The 25,273-nt window shown below is 39.3% G+C and overlaps 1 protein-coding gene across 1 annotated transcript in view; it reads left to right on the top strand.

Annotated features, from left to right (window-relative positions):
- Window positions 1–25,273, top strand: part of pitpnc1a (phosphatidylinositol transfer protein cytoplasmic 1a) — a 161,059-nt gene that overhangs the window by 129,834 nt on the left and 5,952 nt on the right. The window contains exons 6-8 of the mRNA XM_051714546.1: window positions 6,286–6,381; window positions 20,434–20,589; window positions 20,973–21,036. Of these exons, the coding sequence (XP_051570506.1) occupies window positions 6,286–6,381; window positions 20,434–20,589; window positions 20,973–21,036 (316 nt within the window). The remainder of the gene's footprint in view (window positions 1–6,285; window positions 6,382–20,433; window positions 20,590–20,972; window positions 21,037–25,273) is intronic.

Here is a 25,273-nt window from a genome sequence, read left to right as displayed (position 1 = left end):
TTTTACATTTCTACATTTATTTATACATTGTTTCTTTCCACATTTATTTATTTATATATTTATTTACTCATTTATACATTTGTTTATTTCCCTATTTGTTTATTTATACATTAATTTATTTTCATGTTTATTAATTTCTGCATTTATTTATTTCCACATTTATTTATGCATTTATTTATTTCTATATTTATTTATTTACTAATTTATTTCCAGATTTATTTATACATTTATTTATTTCCAGATTTATTTATACTTAAAAAATGTTCATGTTTATTAATTTCTGCATTTATTTTTACATTACCGGATAAACGGATCGATTATCTGGAGTTATCGGAGAGGGAATTTGCTGTTAATCTGCTAGCGACCAAAACAGATTTGGAACACATTTGGGAAAAGTTGGAAGACCTTGAGAATCGTAATTGGTGAAACAACGTCCAAATTGTTGGAATTCCTGAGCATGAGGAGGGCCGAGATATGGTAAAATTCCTAGATGAGCTCTTCCCGAGTCTGCTCGACATAACAGGCCATAATCTGAAAAGTGAGCGAGCTCACAGGATCCCGGTTCAGAGATCCGCTGAGGGAGACAGGCCCCAATCAATTCTGGCCAAATTTCTGAGATCATCCATTAAAGATCTCATTTTACATGAGGCAAGGAGTAAAGGAAGGCTTTCTTGGAAGAACCACGGCATTTTCTTTTTCCCAGACTTTGCGAATTCGACGAGAGAAACATGATCGATTCAAGGAATGCAAGAAACTCTTACATCAACGGAAGTTCGCTTTTTCACTGATGTTTCCGGACATACTGAGAATAGATACCAAGGATGGCCGTACAGTATTTACATGCCCACAGCAAGCATTGTCCTTCATAGAGACAATGGGATGAGGAAGTCATGGTGTGTTTCTCACGTTGCCCCCAGGTGAGCTTGACTCACTGGACATACACTTGACTGTCTGAGGAAGCTGGGAGCCTTTCTTGTTTCTTTTTGTGCTGATTCTGCCTAGCGGCTGGTGTTTTTGTGTAGTAACACTCCTTCAAGAAACTCTTGCAGCGACGGAGGATCGCTTTTGCACTGATGTTTCCGGCCAAATTGAGAGTAGATACTAAGGATGCCCGCAAAATATTTACATGCCCACAACAAGCGATGTCTTTCATAAAATCAATGGACTGAGGAAGTCATGGTGTGTTTCTCATGTTGCCCCCAAATGAGCTTGACTCACTGAAAATTCACTTGACCTTCTGAAGAAGCTGGGCGCCTTTCTTGTTTCTTTTTGTGCTGGTTGTTTTGCAGGACATTGGAAGGATTAGGTCATCTGCTGCACTCATGAACAGCCGGCTCACTAAACATTCGTTTGACTGTTTTTTGTGTGTGTGTGTGTGTGTGTGTGTGTGCTGGTTCCGCTAGTGGCTGGAGTTTGTTTTGTGGAGGAACACACCTTCGGGACAGTTTTGTGAATGAATCTTCATGTTCTTTGTGTTTATTCTGCCTATTGGCTGGAGTTTAGTTTATAGATTATTTTCTGTTATGTAATTATGTCTCACAGAATTTTTATAGAAACACCGGACTTGAGCATTCTGATGGAAAAGTTGTCGCGGGGGCTCTCGTAGGCGTACATGGACTGTTTGAGTTTAGAGGGATGGACGCCAGTTGGCGCGGGGTTAATGCCCACGTTTTTTTTTTTTTTTTTTTTTCTGCTTGTTTGGTTCAGGGGGAAGTTCGGGGCTTGATTGTTGCACCAATGTTGGAATGTGGTTTTTATAATTTTATTTTTGACACAATCTATTTTTTTCTCATATGTCAAAATGTCAGATGTTAATATGAGTGGATTATCTTTCTCCACACGGAATGTGAATGGGTTGGGGCACCCCATAAGAAGAAGGAGGGTTATTTCTTAAACGTAAGAAATATGATATTGTGTTTCTTCAAGAAACGCATCTGTCCCTGCAGGAAGCTGAAATATTTGGGAATATATGGGGTGGACGTGTTTTCTTTAGTGCTGGCTCAAGTAAGCAGGGTAGTCATTACATTGATAAGTAAACATCTACAATTCAAATGTCTCAAACAGATTAAAGATAAATTAGGAAGACTCATTATTGTTTTAGCAGAAATTCAGGGGCAAAGGTCGATTCTGGCTAATTTTAACGCACCTAACGCTGATGATCAGGGCTTTTTTATAGATCTTGAGGGGATGTTGCAAGCCGCTGGCACCCCTCATGATATAATATTGGGAGGAGACTTTAAATATTGGGAGGAGACTATTAATGGACTTAGTCATTGATCATAGTGAAGCAAAAGTGTGTAAGCCCCCTAGAGCAACATTGATACTTCACATGATGTGTAAAATCTTGGTCTTACAGATATTTGGAGACTTTTAAACCCATCTGGTAGGGACTATAAATTTTTTTCATTAGTCCATAAGATTTATTCTAGAATAGATTTTTTTTAATTTTATATCTAAGTCCCTCATTTCATCTGTTGTTGATTGGAAACATCTTAGTCTCAGATCATGCCATGGTGAGTTTAGAGGTGTTGCCACATACGGAGAAAAAAAAATCATATAGTTGGTGCTTTAATGTATCCCTTTTGCAAAATCCTGATTTCCAACAAATGTTAAAGGCTGAAATCAGTGTTTATATGGAGACCAACTGGTCCTCAGTATCCTCTGTGGGTGTGGCTTGGGAGGCACTTAAGGCAGTTCTTAGGGGTCGGATCATACAGTATGCCTCATTCATAAAAAATCCAAAGCACGAGAACTCACGGAGTTGGAAGGGAATATTAAAAGTGCCGAGGCAGAACTGAAGTGCCGAATGTCTTCTGATGGCTTCAGAGAACTGACTCGATTGAAATACAGATATAATACTATTTTGTCGTGGAAAGTGGAGTTTTGGCTATTCAGGGCAAGACAGTCATACTTTGAGTCAGGGGACAAAGCAGGGAAGCCTTTGGCTAGATACATAAAACAGAGAGTCTTCTTCTACCATTCCCTCAGTCAAATCTGCTGGTGGTGAAATATTTACCTCGGCCTTTGATGTTAATAATGCTTTTAAAGAATTCTATCTTGATCTCTATAGTTCCACATCTTCGTCTACTGATGAAGATATTAGAAACTTTGTGGAACCATTAGAACTCACTAAACTGACAACTGAGCAAATAAATTCTCTTGATTCTGAGATAACCTTGGAGGAGCTTGGTGAGGTAATTAAAGCCTTGCCTACAGGCAAGGCTCCAGGGCCAGATGGTTTTGCCGCTGAATTTTGTAGATCTTATACTACAGAACTGGCTCCACTTTTGTTAGAAGTTTATACGGAATCATTAAAGAATGGAAAACTTAATTCTTTGTATTCCAAAATTCAGCTACCTGCTACAGTCACTCCCTATAGATGTCCCCCTCTCTTATTTCAAGCAATTTGATAGCATAGCAAATCCTTCATTTGGAATGGGAAACATCCCAGATTACATTTTAATAAGCTGGATAGGCCGATTGATAAAGGTGGGCTTTTGTTTTATTATTATGTAGTTGGCTCATTGGTTGCTTCCACCTGAGAGAGCCCCTCCCTAGTTTTGTATTGAACAGGAATTTCTTGCCCCTATTTTGCCATTGCAAAGCCTTTCTATTAAACTAATCAGAGAAGTTAAGTTACACCCCGTTATCTCGCATTTGCACTCGGTATGGACAAAAGTGTCCGGAGTGTTTAATTCAGACATTTATTTAAATGTTGCCTTGAGCTTATGGCTGAACCCCAAATTATGTATTAATAAGTCCCCTTTCTGCTGGTCAGAGTGGATTGTGAGGGAGGTTACTACACTCGGTGACCTATATGAAACTGGAGTGTTGAGATCCTTTGAAAATCTGGTTCAACATTTTTGGATTCCCAGATCTCAGTTCTTTAGATATTAACAGCTGTGTCACCTGCTCGGTACTATATTTGGGAGTAGCATACACCCCTCTAAAATTGCAGATACTCTGGGAGTGGTGATTTTGGCTTACAGAATCAGTGTATTACTCCCTGCTAATTCAGAGTCTGGGGGATGGTGCTTCAACTTCTCTCAAGAGATTATGGTAGAAAGATTTAAATTTGGTATTGGAGGAGGGAGTGTGGGCTAGGATTCTAAAAACGTCAAGTCTGCATCTAGAGATGCAAGGGTGCGCCTTATGCAATTCAAGATTTTACATCAATTTTTTTTTTACCTCCTCTAGATTGTATAGGCTTAAAGACACACCCACCTGCTGGCGATGCCAATCAGAGGATGGAGACATAACCCATGTCTTTTTGGGGTGTGTTAAGATCCAGGAGTTTTGGTTGAAGGTTCAGAATCTTGTGTGTGATGTATTGGGCACTTGGCTTTCATTTTGCCCTAGACTCTGTATTTTGGGCGATGGGGCGGTCATCGACATTGAGAATAGACAAAAAAAGTTGACCTCTTTTAAGGGGTCGGAGGTCGGCTGGAGCGCCCTCATTTCATGAGTGGTGCTCAGAGATGGGGAGGGTGGCGGCCTTTGAAGAAGGGTCATTTAGAAGACTAGGAAAATTGAATTTATGGAGAAATGGAGCGGATACCTGACATTGCTGGACGTGTAATTATTATTATTTTTTTCATTTATTATTATTATTTTTTTTTAATCTTTTTATTTTTGTGTGTGTCTATAATCATGTGTATATACTCTTATGTGACCACAGGGAAGTTTGTTGGGGGTCAGGGCGGGGATTGGGAGGGGTGGTTGTGGGGTTTAAATGTGATTCCATATATATATATATATATATGTATATATATACACATATATATATATATATATATGTATATATATATATATATGTGTGTGTGTGTGTGTGTGTGTGTGTGTGTGTGTTTTGTTTTGCTCTTGTATATATGTTTTAATTACAAAAAAAAATAAAAAATATATATATATATATATATATATATATATATATATATATGTATTTCCGTATTCCATATAATATATGTATTATAAATATATGAGGCTTCCGCTAAGTGTGGAAATAAATACAGTATACAATTCATTTCTATGTACCCTTTTTTTTATTTTTATTTTTTTTTACATGTATTTATTTATTTATTTATATGGCACTTTGGTCCTCTATAGAACTGTTTTTATTTGTAAGAGCCAATAATAAGTCCTTTTCAGATATCACCTTTTGGTTTTCTCCTCATATCTCTTGATAATTACCTCCATACCTTTATTATTAAAAAAAAAAAAACAAGCTATTCTGATGTCAAGCCCTTTCATTCTCTCTCTCTCTTTTTTTTTTTTTTTTTTAACCATTTCAGCTGTATTCCTTTTTCTCAAAGCTAGCACACTCTGCTTTATGTCTGTATTTTAAAATAAAGAGTTTTTATACATTTCTCTCCATGTCATCTCAGCAGCTTAGTGTCAGTTGGACATGAGAAGAATTACAGTGTAATTCGCAAAAGCACACAGGTGTCAGACAACGGGAGACCTGCACTCTCACCTGAAAGCACCTGATCCTTTGATGCGGAGAGCTCTTTCACCAATTAAAGTCTTTGTTAGGCTGCAAACACTGATGCTCTCATGAGTGGCAGCTTATGCAATACTTGCACTGGCACTGACTCGCAAACAGAACTAGAGCTCCTTCCTGTGGATGGCTCAGAGGTTGCAGCTGTAGAAGTGTGTATGCTGAAGTTTGCCTTTAGATTCCTGGGTTTCTCATTACTGTCACCTACAACAGAAAGACTAAAAGGGATTATTCACCCACAATTGAAAATTCTGTCATCATTTACTCTAATCAAGCTCATTTTGTTTCAAACCTGTAGGACTTTATCTATTCCATGGAACACAAAAGAGATGCTAGGCAGTCACTACTCACTTTCAATTGATCTTTTTCTATACAAAGAAAGTGAATGGTGAATTATATTCCTTCAGAGGTCTTGAAATATGATGCACGAGTCGCATGGACTACTTTTATTTGCTTTTTAAGCTTTAAAGCAAGTCACTGTTAATTGTACTGAAATCGGCAAACAGAACATCTGTTAAAATATCTCCTTGTGTTCCGCAGCAAAAAGTAAGTTTGATTAAAGGATGACAGAATGTTAATTTGTGGCTAAACTATTCCTTTAAACATCAAATATTGTCTGATTGGTTGTGATTTAGTTGCACTGCACAGTATTGTCACTTTCAATGTGGACAAATTATTTTTCTCAGCAAACTTGCCATTTGCAATACCTGTGTGTACATGTGCAGTGCTTACCTTGAATGGTACTGCCATCTCTCACTCATGCTCTCTCTAACATTGTCTTTTTGTTTTAGATCTTTGATACAGAGCTCAGAGATGAAGAGACGGAGGTGTGCTTTATTGACATTGCCTACGATGAGATACCTGAGCGCTACTACAAGGAGGCTGAGGTAAGAGTGCAGTGAGCACCTAGAAAGATCATTAAAATATATTTCTTTGATAAACCACATGAATTTATAATTTATTATAAAATGTATAAATTATTCAAAAGCAAAACAAACTGTAAAAATTTGTCTCTACAGTACAAAACATGATCATATTCACCTCCATACTACATATTTACCACCAAATTTTCCTTATTGACCTCTGTGCTATTCATTTAAAGGGATAGTTCACCCAAAAATTAAAATTCTCTCATTTACTCACTCTCGTGTCATCCCAGAGGTGCGTGACTTTCTTTCTTCTGCTGAACACAAACAAAGATTTTTAAAAGAATATTTCAGCTCTGTTGATCCATATAAGTAAATGGTTCAATGCAAGTGAATGGTGACCAGAACTTTGAAGACCCAAAAGGCAGTGTAAAAGTAATCCACTCCAGTGGTTAAATCCATATCTTCAGAAGCGATATGATAGGTGTGGGTGAGAAAAAGATTAATATTCAAGTCATTTTTAAACTGTAAATGTACACTTTCACTTTTACTTCCACATTTTGGTGTGGAAGTGACTTTCACTTTCGCATTCAGCCACTTACTAGTTGGGGCTGGTCAAAGGTGGAGATTTATAGTATAAAAGGACTTAAATATTGATCTGTTTCTCACCCATATCTATCATATCACTTCAGAAGACATGGATTAAACCACTGGAGTCTTATGGATTACTTTTATGCTGTCAATACATGCTTTTTAGACCTTGTGAGTTCTGGTTACCATTCACTTGCATTGTATGGACCTACAGAGCTGAAATATTCTTCTAAAAATCTTCATTTGTGTTCTGCAGAAGAAAGCCGTACACATCAGTGATGGCATGAGGGTGAGTAAATGATGAGTGAACTGTCCCTTTAAGCTTTATGTTTATATATTTAGTGCTGATTGGATTTTCCTGGAAGGAACAGGGGTGTGCTTCTCCCAGGAAGTATAACAAGGGGAGTGTGTGTTATTTTTAAGCCAGTACTGAATTATTAAGGAGGCCCTGTTGAGCTCTCTACTGGAGACACACGAGACTCAGAATCCCTCTCCACTGTACTGCTGCAATAATTCACTTGTGATTCACTTTCACATACACACACACTCTCACTCCTCCAGCAGAGGTATGGATAGACAGATGAGAGGAGTGCAGTGTTATCTCTTTCTGGCAGCAGCCTGCTGCTATCTGAGGATCCGACCCAGCAGCGCTTCTGTTTGAGGAATAAAACAGTGTTGGTGGAATTAGATGTAGAAGGGATAAAACAGCTGTAGTTCTTTTACAGTGTTAAAACACTTTCTCCTGTCCTAGTTTAATGTGCAGATACAAGTACCATATATATACACCGATCAGCCACAACATTAAAACCACCTGCCTAATATTGTGTAGGTACCCCTCGTGCCACCAAAACAGCACCAACCCGCATCTCAGAATAGCATACTGAGATGATATTCTTCTCACCACAATTGTACAGAGCGGTTATCTGAGTTATCATAGACTCTGTCAGTTCAAACCAGTCTGGTCATTCTCTGTTGACCTCTCTCATCAACAAGGTGTTTCCATCCACAGAACTTCCGCTCACTGGATGTTTTTTGTTTTTGGCACCATTCTGAGTAAATTCTAGAAACTGTTGTGTGTGAAAATCTCAGGAGATCACCAGTTACAGAAATACTTAAACCAGCCCATCAGTAGTTTACAGTTCTGCATCTGGTGAAACGCTTTCATCTCCTTTTCTTTTATACTGTGCCACCTTTGTAGATTTGTATAATAACTTGTAGTGATTACTAATGTTTGGAATTGCACGACTGCTTGAACCTGCAGCAATGTTCTTTCACAATGCATGTGCTCTAAAAGCACTAATAACTGAAGCCCATGAGCCCCACGTGTGCACCGAACAGCGTGTCACTGGTTTATTATGAAACGCACACAGACTATGTTTATCTGTCTTTAATCGCAGCGTTTTGGAGTTTTAGAATCATATTTGACCAGAAATTTTGGTGTTATGTTGATTAATTATGCAGCCCTTAAATTTGCATAATGTATGAAACTTAATGGCCAAATAAAAAGCACATTGAAATCATTGTGATATTCACAATGTTGCTTAATTTTATATAGTCAGAAAAATAATTGCGATTATATTGTCAATATTCAATATATCGACCCAGCCCTAAATGGGGTACGTAAATCATGTGGTAATCTTCAAAGAGTGACTTGACATTCTGAGTGGTCAAGGGAAGTCGGCTGCTCCCGGATCCTCATGCCTGCCAAATGCACCTCTGTAGTTCCTCTATTCCATTTTCTGTTTGACAAACTTGACATGTCAATTTTTGGCTCGATCGATGGTGTGAGTTTGGGGTGGGACTACCTATTTGGCTGAACAGTGGATAGAACAATAGGGTTGGTGCCGCAGAAATGAAATGATTCACCTTCAACACTTCAAAAGTGAAAATACCAACGAGCATTTTTGCCAAAATGAACCAAGTTGTTTATAACACCAATTCTTTCAAATTGGTATATGTGGAATGGTGGAGGAGATTTCTTTGGTGACTCCTTTTGCCTGCATGAAATATGGCATTTTCTGAGTAATCATTTTAATAGCTCCCTCTAGCACTGTTTCACACCTACCTTTTACTTATTTGTGATCAACCTTTGACTTCTATAACAAATGTCAGGGCTTTAAAAGAACTATGAATAATGGTGTACTTGAGGGCTCTTATCCCACTCAAATACACCATTATTCACACTTCTTTTAGAACTCTGATATTGCCCTTAAAGGACACTACGGAAAGGGTATGTTATCCGTTGGGTCATTCCAAACAAAAGTGAGCAACTGAATCCCTTCATGAAAGCCCTTTCCAAAGTTGTTAGCGAAGTGTACAGATGATGGTGACTATAAAGATGTAATTTTGTCATTTATGCTAGGACAAGTGTTTTGAACTTGATTCTAAAAGGGATAGGGAGCCAGTGGACGGAGTGTAGCAGAGCTAGGGATGGGTCACAGTGATCGACTTGTCCAGATGTTCTCAACCAGGGTATATATTAAGATTAATATACTGTATACTTAAAGGTACTGTAAGTGATTTTTTTTAATGGAAAAGTATGCAAAAAAATGTCCTACTCCCTTAACCCTTGTTGTCTTATTTTGTGTTCCCTGTCAAAAATTACCGGCCTATTAAAAATGTATTATAAATCTGTAATTATGCTGATCTTTTTGTCAACTTGTTTTCTTTCAATTAGCTCAGGTTTTGTATTTCTCTTTGGAACTTACTGATTGTAGGCCTCCTAGATCTGAGCTTATGCACCTCATTTTTGAGTGAAGAAAAAGCATTATTTGTGGATAATTTTGGCAATATTAAATAAAATCTGAAAACATGCTGTACTATTTATCACACTAGTGTGCTTTAATGTTTAAACAGGAAGTTTGTTTTGAAAGATTTTTATTTTGTAAATAATTGTACAAAGTCACACTTTTGGTGTTCCCGGTCAAAAATGACCGGCTTATTAAAAAAAAAAAGATTAGCCGCTATCGGGCCAAATGAAGGCTTGTTAGAGCATGCTAGGGCCAGTTGCGTTCCCGCCCGTTGTAAAAAAAGGTGCCTCCGTTTGTTCCTGAGAAGCAGCAGATATCCTAACCCTGCCCCTGCTCTAATCCTAACCATATGGAGCCTGTGAGGCTGAGTAGTCTGCCAGGAACATGCATGGCACCTTTCACCCATCGCGTTGTGTTCCCACTGTCACTTCCAGGGCTTCATCGTGCTTTCTCTGGGCCAACAGCCAATGGTCTTTGGCCTGCCGATTACCCTTGGGCCAAACAAGGCCAACCGGAGATTGAGGCGGGTACAATGTCAAAGGAGTTTCGCCAAACTTGTCAGGATATGTATCCAGCGCACAACGGTACAGGTTCAGGAGAAGAAAAAAAATGCGGGCACAGTGCACATCCGTTAAAACGCACAATGGACAAAGTGGTGCCCAAAGAAATTACTTTCCATGGTTCTTTGAACTTTCATAGAAGGTGTGCTGGGACATCGTCCCGGTGTTAGTGGAGAGACTCTGGACATCATGGAAGTTACAGTCAGTGAGTTGTTATCACTAATTTATCTTGCTAGCTAGCTAATGTTTACATTCGATATAAACTTGATAACTAGATACCTCAGCTTGACCTCATCTTTTGCTTGTAAAATGGGTGAAGTGTGTGACGTTGGCACCAACTATTGGCCCCAGCTGGCCAGTTGATAGCCCTAGCTCGCACTGGCCCGACAGTGGAATAATGGCTATTGATCTGCTTCCTTGAGAGAGCATGAAAATTCCAAAACACATTGTCAAAATATTTTGTCTGAAAGGTGTGATGAAAGAAAGATTCTGATGGAGAGGGGTCACTATGGGGCAAAGAAAGTTCAGGTGCGTGTGTGTGTGTGGGCGGGTTTGGGTGGTTTACGTGGACAATTTTTTAGGTTACAAACTGGTAATTACAAGGGTATTATGCTATAAATGTGGTTTATGAGGATACTTCTAGTGTCCCCATAATTCAAATCACTTAAAAAACATACTAAACAATGTTTTTTTTTTTTTTTTTTTATGAAAATGCAGAAAGTTTTTTGTGAGGGTTAGGTTTAGGGGTAGGTGTAATATTGTCAATATTATCCACAAATAAATTAGGTGCATAATCTCATGTCAATGAGGCCTACAATCAGTAAGTTCCACAAAAAAAATATAAAACCTGTCCTAATTGAAAGGAAACAAGTTGACAAAAAGATCTAATCTAATATTTGGTAATAATATAGCATAATTAGAGATTTATAAGCAATTTTTTATAGGCCGGTCATTTTTGACTGGGAACACCACAAGTTTAACAAAGTCAAAAAAATTTTTTTAAAAACACATAAAAAAATAAAAATAAATAGCAATTTTTGGGGGGTACCCTTTGTGAACAAAGTCAATAAGTTTTAGTCCAATAGGATAACATTAACTAGCATTTTCAGGCAATAGAAAATCCTCTTCGGGTCAAAATGACCGGAAAACAAAATGAGGGTTAAAGATAAAATAAGTGTCCCGAGATATCTCACCGGTCTCTGTGACAGCTGTAGACTTTGTAAACGGCAAACAAAAATGTGTCCGAGCACCGCGGACATTGATGCTTTTCACCTGTCAATCATTTTGCTAGTTTTCATAGTGTTGTATTTGAAGCGATCACTGAGGCTATGATTCATAAAGTTGAAGGAGCTATTGTGCCACTGTTGAATTTGACAGCCACAGGATCAAACAATGCTCATCTTTTGGTCGGTTTTGGTCTCAAAATTATCTTTGGAGGGCAGGGTTTTGGAATGAGAGAACATGGCGAATTCAAAAGCTCAGTCACGTGAAAACTTCAGAACGCTAAAATCACTTACAGCACCTTTAATTAAAATACTAAAACAGCTAAAAATTAAAATGTATGCCTACAATTGACATCATATTTCTCAATCTGGTGAAAAGCCACCATTGAGCTCTCGCTTTCACAATATTTTTACTATAGTGTAGAGGTGTGCGTGGCCTTCGAAAATAGGGGGTCTTGGAGTCAAAAAGGCACTTTCAGGCTGACGTTTTTTGGCCGCTGTGTCAAATCATGTTTTTTGAACGCCCTGCTACAGGAGTTGTTTTTAAGTCGAAATGTCAAGTTAAAAGTATTCCAACTTTTAAAAACTGTTCTATTAGACTGGCAGCCAAAAGTTTGGAATAATGTACAGATTTTGCTGTTTCATAAGTAAATTGGTATTTTAATTCACCAAAGTGGCATTCAGCTGTTCACAAAGTATAGTCAGGACATTACTGATTTAAAAAACAGCACCATCACTATTTGAAAAAAGTCATTTTTGATCAAATCTAGAAAGGCCTCATTTCCAGCAGCCATCATTCCAACACCTTATCCTTGAGTAATCATGCTAAATTGATCATTTGGTACTAGAAAATCACTTGCCATTATATCAAACACTGCTGAAAGCTATTTGGTTCATTAAATGAAGCTTAACATTGTCTTTGTGTTTGTTTTTGAGTTGCCACAGTATGCAATAGACTGGCATGTCTTAAGGTTAATATTAGGTCAAAAATGGCAAAAAAGAAACAGCTTTCTCTAGAAACTTGTCAATCAATCATTGTTTTGAGGAATTTCAATGCTTGAAATTGCCAAAAAAACTGAAGATTTCATACAAAGGTGTACACTACAGTCTTCAAAGACAAAGGACAACTGGCTCTAACAAGGACAGAAAGAGATGTGGAAGGCCAGATGTACAACTAAACAAGAGGATAAGTACATCAGAGTCTCTAGTTTGAGAAATAGACGCCTCACATGTCCTCAGCTGACAGCTTCATTGAAGTCTACCCGCTCAACACTAGTTTCATGTACAACAGTAAAGAGAAGACTCGGGTGCAGGCCTTATAGGAAGATTTGCAAAGAAAAAGCCACTTTTGAAACAGAAAAACAAAAGGAAAAGGTTATAGTGGGCAAAGAAACACTTTGGACAACAGATAATTGGAAAAGAGTGTTATGGATCTTAACCACATTGAGCTTTTGTGGGATCAGTTAGACTGTAAGGTGCGTGAGAAGTGCCCGACAAGACAGCCAAATCTATGGCAAGTGCTACAGGAAGCGTGGGGTGAAATGTCACCTGAGTATCTGGACAAACTGACAGCTTGAATGCCAAGGATCTGCAAAGCTGTCATTGCTGCATGTGGAGGATTTTTTGATGAGAACTCTTTGAAGTAGTTTTAGAACAATTTTTTTAAAAATTGTAATAGTACATTTTGTAATTAATGTCCTGACTATACATTGTGATCAGTTGAATGCCACTTTGGTGAATAAAAGTACCAATTTCTATCCATAAGAGCAAAATCTGTACATTATTCCAAACATTTGGCTGCCAGTGTACATTCCATTGCACTCTGTCTAGCTATATTTGAATGCAAGAACACATCTTTCATAAAATACCCCTAAGAACTGTGTCCTATCAGAGTCAGGTAAATCCAAAACCAGCCTAATTATACAGGGCATCCTTAAGACCAATTAGTCCACTAGTCAGGCAACCTTCTAACTTGTGAATTTTGAAAATATGTCATTTTGCACTTCCCTTGCTGAGGTGTGACTTGGGAGTACTTGGTAAGGTTGAAAATCAGCCAGGCTGTAGCATTCTGGATGAGCTGCAGAGGTCTGAGTGCATACACCAGGAGGCTTGCCAGGATTGAGTTGAAGTTGTCAAGAAGAGAGCAGACTAGGGCCTGTACCAGAATCTGAGAAGCTTCTCTGGTAAGAAAAGGTCTGACTTACCAGATGTTTTGCAGGAGTAATCTGTGCATCTAGACTGTGGTTAGTATGCAGGGTGCAAATTACAGGTTGTTGTCCAGTGTGACACCAAGATTCTTGGCCTAATGTGCAGGTTGAGTTAGCTATTGAAAAGACAATGTCTTGGCAGGGGTGGTTCTTGGCCGGATGAATAGCAGCTCTGTTTTCAATACATTCAGATGGTGGCCGTTCATCCAGGCAGAGTTACTTGCCAGGCATGTGGTAATACAAGAGTGTGAAAACAGAAATAATTGAGTATCATCTGCATAGGAATGATGAGAGCGAGTTGACAACTATGCTAAGTGGTTTGATATAAAGGGAGAATAAAATAGGTCAGAGTACTGAACCCTGTGGGACACTAGTGGATAATTGGTGTGGAGAGTACTTACGCTCAAGCGTTCTGCCCTCCGGAGTGAATAGGCCATAGTAGTTTTCACTTTCGAAAGGGATTCTTTTTCTACCCTTTTTTCTTTTTTTTTTCTTTCTTTTTTTTGTATATAAAAGATGGAACAAGTCTTATGGATCACAGTTGGGAAATTCAGATGTTCAATCACCTAGATCTGGATGGCAGGTACAAACATCAAACAGTATCTGGGTAGAAATAAAAATATTAAATAATACATATTAAAATGTTATAATGAAAATATAACACACGTGTAAATGATACAGTTGACATCAGAAGTTTTCATACACTTAGGTTGAAGTCATTAAAACTCATTTTTAACCACTCCACAGATTTAATATTAGCAAACTATAGTTTTGGCAATCTTGGACATCTACTTTGTGCATGACACGAGTAATTTTTCCAAAAATTCTTTATAGGCAGATTGTATCACTTTTAGTTGACTATATCACAATTCTAGTGGGTCAGAAGTTTACATACACTAAGTTAACTGTGCCTTTAGGCAGCTTGGAATATTCCAGAAAATGATGTCAAGCCATTAGGCAATTAGCCAGTTAGCTTCTGATAGGAGGTGTACTGAATTGGAGGTGTACCTGTGGATATATTTTAAAGCCTACCTTCAAACTCAGTGCCTCTTTGCTTGACATCATAGGAAAATCAAAAGAAATCAGCCAAGACATCAGAAAAAAAATTGTGGACATCCACAAGTCTGGTTCATCCTTGGGAGCAATTTCCAAATGGCTGAAGGTATCACGTTCATCTGTACAAACAATAGTACCCACGTATAAACACCATGGGACCACGCAGCCATCATACTGCTCAGGAAGGAGATGTATTCTGTCTCCTAGTGATGAACGTAGTTTGGTGCGAAAAGTGCAAATCAATCCCAGAACAACAGCAAAGGACCTTGTGAAGATGCTGGAGGAAACAGGTAGACAAGTATCTATATCCACAGTAAAACGAGTCCTATATCAACATAACCTGAGGCTACTCAACAAGGAAGAAGCCACTGCTCCAAAACTGCCATAAAAAAGCCAGACTACTGTTTGCAAGTGCACATGGGGACAAAGTTCTTACTTTTTGGAGAAATGTCCTCTGGTCTAATGAAACAAAAAGTGAACTGTTTGGTCATAATGACCATCGTTATGTTTGGAGGAAAAAGGGTTAGGCTTGCAAGCCGAAGAACACCATCCCAACTGACTCACCAGGGCGTGATCTGAGACTAAAATGTTTCCAGTTGAGCAATGAAGAACAGATGAAATGAGGGACTTAGATATAAAAAAACTAAATCTATTCTAGAATAAATCTTATGGACTGATGGAAAAAAAACATGTATAGTCCCTGCCAGATGGGTTTAAATGTCTCCAAATATCTGTAAGACCAAGATTTTTACACATCCTGTGAAGCGTCAATGTTGCTCTAGGGGGCTTACACATATTTGCTCCACTATGATCAAGGACTGAGTCCATCAATAGATTAAAGTCTCCTCCCAATATTATATCATGAGTGGTGCCAGTGGCTTGCAACATCCCTTCAAGATTTATAAAAAAAGCCCTGATCATCAACGTTAGGTGCGTAAATATTAGCCAAAATCAACATTTGCCCCTGAATTTCTGCTAAAACTATAATGACTCTTCCTAATTTATCTTTAGTCTGTTTGAGACATTTGAATTGTAGATGTTTACTTATCAATGTAATGATTCCCCTGCTCTTACTTGAGCCAGCACTAAAGAAAACATGTCCACCCCATATCTTCCCAAATTTTTCAGCTTCCTACGGGGAAAGATGCATTTCTTGAAGAAACACTATATCATAATTCTTAGATTTAAGAAAAGAAATAACCTTCCTTCTTTTTATGGGGTGCCCCAACTCATTCACATTCCACATGGAGAGAGACAATCCACTCATATTAACTTTTGACATATAAGAAAAAATAGATTGTGTCAAAAATAAAATTATAAAGACCCCATTCCACATTGGTGCAACAATCAACCCCCAAACTTTCCCCAGAACAAAACATACAGAAAAATGAAAAATGTGCGCATTAACCCCGCGCATGACATCGCCAACCGGCGTCCATCTCTCTAAACTCAGACAGTCCCTGTATGCCTACAAGAGTCCCCGCGATAACTTTGCCATCGGATTGCTCAAGTCCGGTGTCTCTATACAAAAATTTGTAAAACAGAATTACACAACAGAAGATAATCTATAAAACAGACTCCAGCCAATAAGTGAAATAAACAGACACACACAAAAAAACATGTAGATTCATCCACTTAACTGTCTCGAAGGTGTGTTCCTCCACAAAACAAGCTCCAGCCCAAAGTCTGGGAACAAGAAAATGCTGTGGTTCTTCCAATAAAGCCTTTCTTTACTCCTCGCCTCACGTAACACAAGACCTTTATCGGATTATCTCAGAAATTTGGCCAGAATTGATCGGTGCCTGTCTCCCTCCATGGATCTGCAAGCCGGGACTCTGTGAGTTCACTCGATTTCCAGCTTATGGCCTGTCATGTCGAGCAGACTCGGGAAGAGCTCATCTAGGAATTTTATCATATCTTGGCCTTCCTCATACTCGGGAATTCCAACAATTCGGATGTTGTTTCGTTGATTACGATTCTCCAAATCCTCCAGTTTTTCCCAAATGCAATCCAAGTCTGTCTTGGTCGCTAGCGGATTAGCAGCTAATTCCTTCTCCAATGACTCCAGATAATCGATCTGTTTCTCGACGTCTGACAATCTTGAAACCAACTCAGAGAATTTAATCTACATGGAAGTAATCGATCAACGTATTACAGCAAGATCCTCCAAGTCTGCAACAACCTTCGTCAGCATTGCCGACACATTCATCAATTCATGCCGGATTTCTTGCAGTCCGAATTGAGTCCGGGGCTTTCAGCCTGTTGCTCAGGAGCTTCAGCTTGAGCACGTAAGTGTCTTTTAATATCTCCAGAGCCTGAGGATTTTGAATGTTTTGACATGTTGTCTTCCTAGAACAGTTAAGAATATGTGTGTATCGAATCTCACCGGTTTATGACACAAATAGTAATAAAATTAGCAAAGTGCGTAGAGCTCGTCGTTCACACGTCTGCTCCTCGCATGGCGTCACGTAACCTCCGTGTTTTACTGTAGATTTGAAAGGCCCAGTCTCACCCCACGCCCGCTCTGACATTCACTTCACACAAACATCAATACCTCCTGCAACCCACCTCCTCCCCCTCCTGCTTCTCAACCTGCACTTAAGATATGTGAAGGAGGTGTGCCATGTCTTCCAGAAACAAAAGACAACGAAAGCACAGGGCCCAGACGGTGTTTCACCCACTTGTCTAAAATCCTTTGCTAACCAGCTGGCCCCCATCTTCACACTAATCTTCAATAAATCACTGGAGCAGTGTGAAGTTCCATGCTGCTTCAAACACTCCATCATCATTCCTGTCCCAAAAAAAACCAAAATCACAGGACTTAATGACTACAGTCCCATCGCTCTGACGTCTGTGGTCATTAAATTATTTGAGAGACTGGTGTTGGCCCACCTGAAGGACATCACTGGACCCTTTCTAGATCCCTTTCAATTTGCTTATCGAGCAAACAGGTCTGTGGATGATGCAGTCAACATGGGATTGCATCATATCCTGCAACATCTGGACAGATCAGGGACATATGCAAGGACCCTTTTTGTGGACTTCAGTTCGGCTTTCAACACCATCATCCCAGCTATTCTCCGGACTAAATTACACAAACTCTCTGTTCCCACATCTATCTGTCAGTGGATCACGAGCTTTCTGACAGACAGGCAGCAGCTATTGAGATGGGAAATTCACTTCCAGCACATGTACAGTCAGCACAGGTGCCCCCAGGGATGTGTGCTCTCCCCACTACTCTTCTCTCTGTATACCAATGACTGTACTGCCAAGGACCACTCTGTCAATCTCCTGATGTTTGCAGACCACACTACTGTCATCGGCCTCATCCAAGATGATGATGATGAGTCTGTGTACAGAAGGGAGTTTGAACAACTGGCTCACTGGTGCAGTCAAAACAACCTGGAGCCGAACACACTCAAAACGGCGGAGATGATTGTGGACTTTAGGAGGAACACACCAACAATGACCCCGCTCACCATTCTAAACAGCACTGTGGCAGCAGTGGAGTCATTCAGATTCCTGGGTACTACCATCTCACAGGACCTGAAGTGGGAGACCCACATTGACTCCACTGTTTAAAAGGCCCAGCAGAGGTTGTATTTCCTTCACCAGCCGAGGAACTTCAACCTGCCACAGGCGCTGCTGATACAGTTCTACTCAGCAGTCACTAAGTCTGTCCTCTGCACTTCAGTAACTATCTGGTTTGGTGCAGCTCCGAAATCAGACATCAGAAGACTATAAAGGACGGTTCGGATTGCTGAGAGGATTATTGGTTTCTCCCTGCCCTCCCTTCAAGAACTATACACTTCCAGAGTGAGGAAAAGGGCTGGAAAACTCACTCTGGACCCCACTCACCCAGCCCACTTCCTTTTTGAACTGTTGCCTTCTGGACGGTGCTACAGAGCACTGAGAACCAGAACCGTCAGGCACAGGAACAGTTTTTTCCCTCAGGCTATCCAACTCATGAACAGTTAAAACTGTCCCATTGAGCAATAATTATGTACAATACACAGCTTAGTTTATTTATATTTATTCAAAATACCATAACTCTTCTGCCATACATTCCCTTGCATCTGTATATAACAGATTTGTATATTGTACATACACACACACACACACACATATATATATATATATATATATGTCTTATTGTGTATTTCTATATATACTTATATTTTCTATTCACTTTTTATTTTTATTAAATTTGTTTATTATTATCTCTGTCTTGTTGCTGTATTGTTTGTGCACTGGAAGCTTCTGTCACCAAGACAAATTCCTCGTATGTGTAAGCATACTTGGCAATAAAGTTAATTCTGATTCTGGACTGACCTAAGACAATGAATGTTTTCTTAGATTAAATGTCAGGAATTGTGAAAAACTGAGAGTTTAAATGTATTTGGCTAAGGTGTATGTAAACTTATGACTTCAACTGTATATACAACTGAAGATGCAGATATATTTGATCTGTTTAAAAATGATTACCTAAGGAGGAATGTCCTTACAGACGGAAGGGCCAAAGTCTTCTCTAATAGACTTGGGCTGCATTTCCCAAAAGCATTGTAAGCTTAATTTGATCGTAGAGACCATAGGCCCTGAACCAGAGGGTGAAATTCTATAAGATTTAAAGTTTAACCACCAACATAATGAGGCATCTGAGCACCAGAGTTATGGCCTGGCAGTTTAGCACATTTATTCTGACACACTGAGTACAAGCTCTGTTCCCGTTAGTTTAAGTCACCTCGCATCATTTCCCAATCCCATTGCCAACTTTTCTTTCTATGATCTCTATGGTCTTCTTTCTACTCTTCTGTGAATAAGTGGCAAGAAGGCCAAAATGAAGCGTCCTTGTAGAATGTATATGGGTTGACGACATAACGTGTCCATGGACTTTGTTTCATCAACATCAAGATTTTAGGTTAAAATGTATATGTGTACAAGGAAAACTGTGTATCTTGGGTCCTCTAATTAATTTTAAGTGATACACCATTTTTAAGGTCATTCTAAAGGTGCACTCAGTAATTTTTTCCTCATTAAAAAGTTTAACCACCCAAGCAATGATTAGTAATACTGAAACATATGTATCAAATCATGAGTGAGCACTCACATGAGATGAAGACTCCAGTGATATCAGTAACCATATAAAAGCTGTTTTACTCTACATGAAGAGGGTCCCCTCATGTTAGGATCACATGACCTGCCTAACACTACTCAGTTAATCTCAGGAATGGCCATATTAGTGGACACTTTCATTCATGGGTTAAATTAATTAATGCAGACTGTGAATAGGGAATTTCTACAATGGCATCAGTAAGTGAAGACTATTGTGGTTGAATGATGCTGCATCCATGCCCCTTGGTGTAAGTCCAAGACGATATACACTGTAGAAAAAATTACTGAGTGCACATTTAAATGGTACTGCAGTGTAACAAATGGATTTTTAAAAGTACAAATATTCCATGTAGTCTCACAATTAATCTGAGGTTATAAAGTTGCATATATTTAAAGAAGAATCAGAAAAATGCTGTTTAAAATAGTTTGATATGGACTATAGCATTTCACACTGCAGGACATGTCAACTTCCCAGAAGTATTTAATGTCAGCTGACCATATCCTATAATATGTATTTGCCATATTGGAACATATCTGTTTGTTGTTGTTTTTCTTTTTCTTTTTTTCACTTTAGGACCCAAGACTCTTTAAATCAGAGAAAACAGAACGAGGAATGCTGCAGGAGGGCTGGAGAGACAACCAGGACCCCATCATGTGCTCCTACAAGCTAGTAACAGTCAAGTTTGAGGTGTGGGGACTGCAGACTCGTGTGGAGCAGTTTGTGCACAAGGTCACTTTCACCCCTTCACTTCCATATCCTGGACAGCCCCCTAAATTCCCAACCTTGCAGTCATTCTGTCTATAGATAAATCTCTTTATTCATCTGTGCTTACCATGATTTTACCAAGTTGGACATGTTCCTGAAACAACACCCTTGTTGGTTTTGGAACAATGTTCTTTTCAATTATTCAGGGTTAGGCTTAGGTCTGTGGTTGGTGCTTTAAAAAATCCTTATCAATTTATCATTTGTCCCTTGAGTTAGGATTTTTGTTAGGGCTGGGGTTACGGATGGAGTTAGGAGTGTGTTTTTTGTTTCAGAACTAGCAAAACATCCAGAGAGCAAAGTCATGGTTACCATTCTGTACATCTGTACCTGTCTCTCTCGTTCTCTAGGTGGTGAGGGATGTGTTGTTGCTGGGTCACAGACAGGCCTTCGCTTGGGTTGATGAATGGATTGGTAGGTTTGACATTGACTAAGCAATCATGAATAAAATGTTCCCTTCAGATTGCAGTCTATTCATCTCTCAAGCTTTATAACTGTTTATTTTTTGTGTTAACTCCCAGAGTCATGATTAACAAACCTCACTGATGCCAGTGGATGATCCATAGCTTACGAAGTATTAGTCTTGCATGAGTCACTGAGAGAACAAACACACAAAGAAATTCAGGTCTTTAAAGATTCTAATCAGGTTCTCACTGAGGTCCTTGAACCGCCTGATAAGATGACTACTTTCTTGAACTCGAGATGGTTTCTTTTTTGTTTTGTTTCAAACTACGTTTAACTTGACTTAGCATCCTAAAAACACTGTTTATGATGCAACACAACCAAAGTGAGAGACACTAAATGCATCCCTCTGACTCATGTGTTGATAGACGCGTTCTTAAAAGCCCTCATAATAAGTTGACCTCGGACAGATTGATGAATTCAGTCACAAAATGGACTGCTGTGGACTGTAGTCCAATGATTGACTTATGTTCAATGATATGGAAATAAACAATATATTGCCTTCTAAAGCCAGTTTTTGTATTGTGAATGCTTTACTCGTTACTACACTAATGTAATGGTATTTAATTATCTGAATTATATATATATTTATATATATTTTATTTGAAATAAGTTGAAATCAGAAGTTTACTTACACTTAGGTTGAAGTCGTTAAAACAAGTTTTTTTTTAACCACTCCACCGATTTAATATTAGCAAACTATAGTTTTGGCAAGTCATTTAGGACATGTACTTTGTGCATGACACAAGTAATTTTTCCAACAATTGTTTACAGACAGATTTTTTCACTTTTGACTATATCACAATTCCAGTGGGTCAGAAGTTTACATACATTAAGTTAACTGTGCCTTTAAGCAGCTTGGAAAATTCCAGAAAATGATGTCAAGCCTTTAGACAGTTAGCTTCTGATAGGAGGTGTACTGAATTGGAGGTGTACCTGTGGATGTATTTCAAGGACTACCTTCAAACTCAGTGCCTTTTTGCTTGACATCATGGGAAAATAAAAAGAAATCAGCCAAGACCTCAGAAAAGAAATTGTGGACCTCCACAAGTCTGGTTCATCCTTGGGAGCAATTTCCAAAGGTACCACGTTCATCTGTACAAACAATAGTGTAGGTGCTACTGGTTGTTTAAATCAGTTTTACTATCAGAAATAATCAATAATTAATTGTTATTAATTATGGAACAATTAAATAATAATTAAATAATAATTAAATAGAATTTAACTCATTAAATTCTATTCTCGGGGCACCACTCTTTGAAAAGAGAAAAATGATAGCAAGTTACTGATTGAGTCTCACAAAACAAAATCTACCCTGTAAGTTGAGTATCTTAATTGTTAGTCAAAATAATCAAAAAGGGGAAAAATTAGTTAAATTATTGCTATACAAATCTAAAATAATCTAGTTACAGTTAGTTTCTAACACCAATAAAATAATAGTACTCTGAGGTAACTTGGGAGTTCTTCATGTGGCAGAGGTTGGCTTCAACACAATGTTCAAACAAAACAAACAGGAGTACTTATTATAATATAACAAGATTTATTATAATCAAGCAGTAGTGAACACAGGCAATACTATCCAAATATAATCCAAAAATAAATCAAGGAAATCCTAAACTAACAGTGGAGCTATATGCTAGAGTGTGTGTGTGTGTGTGTGTGTGTGTGTGTCCAGATGCGGTAACAAATGAATCAAAATGGAGGATCAGGTTCAAAATGGAGGGTTAGATCCAAAATGGAGCTGATAGCACGTGAGGGTGGAAATGAGCGGACACACAAAGGAACTGATGAAACAGGCGGGAGAATTTGGTTCACCAGCCTGAGTCGAACATAAACCGTGGCACCGCTCACTCAGTGAATATCAGTGAAAGAGAGAGAGAATGAGAGCGAGAGAGAGAGGAAAAGTGCATGCAGTTTAATTAAGGGTAACCGCTCGTAACAGCAGGACTGAATTACTAGTTCAGATCACTCAACAAAACAAACGTAACCCCAAAAGTGAACTAAATACAAATCTCCCAACTCGAAACAGCGAGCAGAGTTTAACATACAAATATACTCAAAACATCAGCATTTAGAATCAAAAATTAGATTTAGTTTCACAAGAAAAATCACAGTTTCTAAACTAAATCTGCCCAGATATCAAGCCTTACTTGGGAAATCCTGTGTAATTTCAGTAGGGTTGTCCATTGGAATTCCTGTTGCATTGAGCGGTCAGGAGAAACGGTCTGGATGGTCCCTTGTCTTACGCTCGTCAGCGAAAAAACACGTATCTGCTTTATTCTTCGGATCCAGCGGTGGAGAAGAATGCAGAAGGTATACAACATTGAAGGAAAAAGAGGGAGAAGGGAAACTGGTCGCCTTTCTGTTTTTCAAAATAAATTCACTGTTGCTTTACAGTGAAACTGAACCGGTTGTTAGAAGTATACTATAAGACTTGAACAAAGCTAAGTTAATCTTACTCTACCGTGGCCAAATGGTGAGGTTAGAAAAATGTGGTCTCTTTGTTCTCAGTCCAAAACGGAGGGAAAACTCCTTCAGTACGTACACAGTACAGATGTCCCTTAACAGCCAGGCAGAGCTTAGCACAGAGAGGCCGAACTACATCTGTCCGCTGGTTTTATTGACAAGTTGACGTCATCGGTCGTAGGCCGCTTTCGACCAGTGGCGTTTGAGACTGGGTCCATGGGCGGGACTTCGCATCCAGTTGTGAATTTGCGAAGGATCCTGGGAAACTGAGTTCAATGTCTCTCCTTTGATTATAGAACAAAGGGCCATGTGGTCTCTGCTGCCTTTTGAGTGGGCCAAGACCCTACAATAGTATGCAACCACGCAGCCATCATACCGCTCAGGAAGGAGACACATTCTGTCTCTTAGAGATTAATGTAGTTTAGTGCAAAAAGTGCAAATCAATCCGAGAACAACAGCAAAGGACCTTGTGAAGATGCTGGAGGAAACAGGTAGACAAGTATCTATATCCACAGTAAAAAACGAGTCCTATATCAACATAACCTGAAAGGCTGCTCAGCAAGGAAGTCCACCATAAAAAAGCCAAACTACAGTTTGCAAGTACACATGGGGACAAAGATCTTACTTTTAGGAGAAATGTCCTCTGGTCTGATGAAATAAAAATTGAACTGTTTGGCCATAATGACCATCATTATGTTTGGAGGAAAAAGGGTGAGGCTTGCAAGCCGAAGAACACCATCCCAACCGTGAAGCATGGGGGTGGCAGCATCATGTTGTGAGGGTGCTTTGCTGCAGGAGGGACTGGTACACTTCACAAAATAGATGGCATCATGAGGAAGGAAAATGATGTGGATATATTGAAGCAACACCCCCAAGCATACCTCCAAAGTTGTGGCAAAATGGCTTCAGGACAACAAAGTCAAGGTATTGGAATGGCCATCACAAAACCCTGACCTCAATCTGATAGACAATTTATACTTGTGTGAGAATGCTGTTTGTAGACTACAGCTCAGCATTCAACACCATAGTGCCCTCCAAGCTAGATGAGAAACTCCGGGCTCTAGGCTTAAACAGCTCGCTGTGCAGCTGGATCCTGGACTTCCTGTCAAGCAGACGCCAGATGGTTAGAATAGGCAGCAATATCTCCTCATCACTGACCCTCAACACTGTAGCCCCACAGGGTTGTGTTCTCAGCCCACTCCTGTATTCCCTGTACACAGATGACTGTGTGGCAACACATAGCTCCAATGCCATCATTAAGTTTGCTGATGACACGACGGTGGTAGGTCTGATCACTGACAATGATGAAACAGCCTACAGAGAGGAGGTGCACACTCTGACACACTGGTGTCAGGAGCACAACCTCTCCCTCAACGTCAGTAAGACAAAGGAGCTTGTGGTGGACTTCAGAAGAAAAGACAGAGAACACAGTCCCATCACCAGTGGAGAGAGTCAGCAGCTTCAAGTTCCTGGGTGTCCACATCTCTGAGGAACTCACATGGTCCATCCACACTGAAGTCGTTGTAAAGAAGGCTCATCAGCACCTCTTCTTCCTGAGACGGCTGAGGAAGTTTGGAATAAACTGCCACATCCTCACACGGTTCTACACCTGCACTGTAGAGAGCATCCTGACTGGCTGCATCTCCGCCTGGTACGGCAATAGCACAGCCCACAACCGCAAAGCACTGCAAAGGGTGGTGCGAACTGCCAGACACATCATCGG

This window comes from Myxocyprinus asiaticus, chromosome 13 (assembly GCF_019703515.2).
Source record: "Myxocyprinus asiaticus isolate MX2 ecotype Aquarium Trade chromosome 13, UBuf_Myxa_2, whole genome shotgun sequence".
NCBI lineage: Eukaryota > Metazoa > Chordata > Actinopteri > Cypriniformes > Catostomidae > Myxocyprinus > Myxocyprinus asiaticus.
This window is presented reverse-complemented; position numbering and strand designations above follow the sequence as displayed.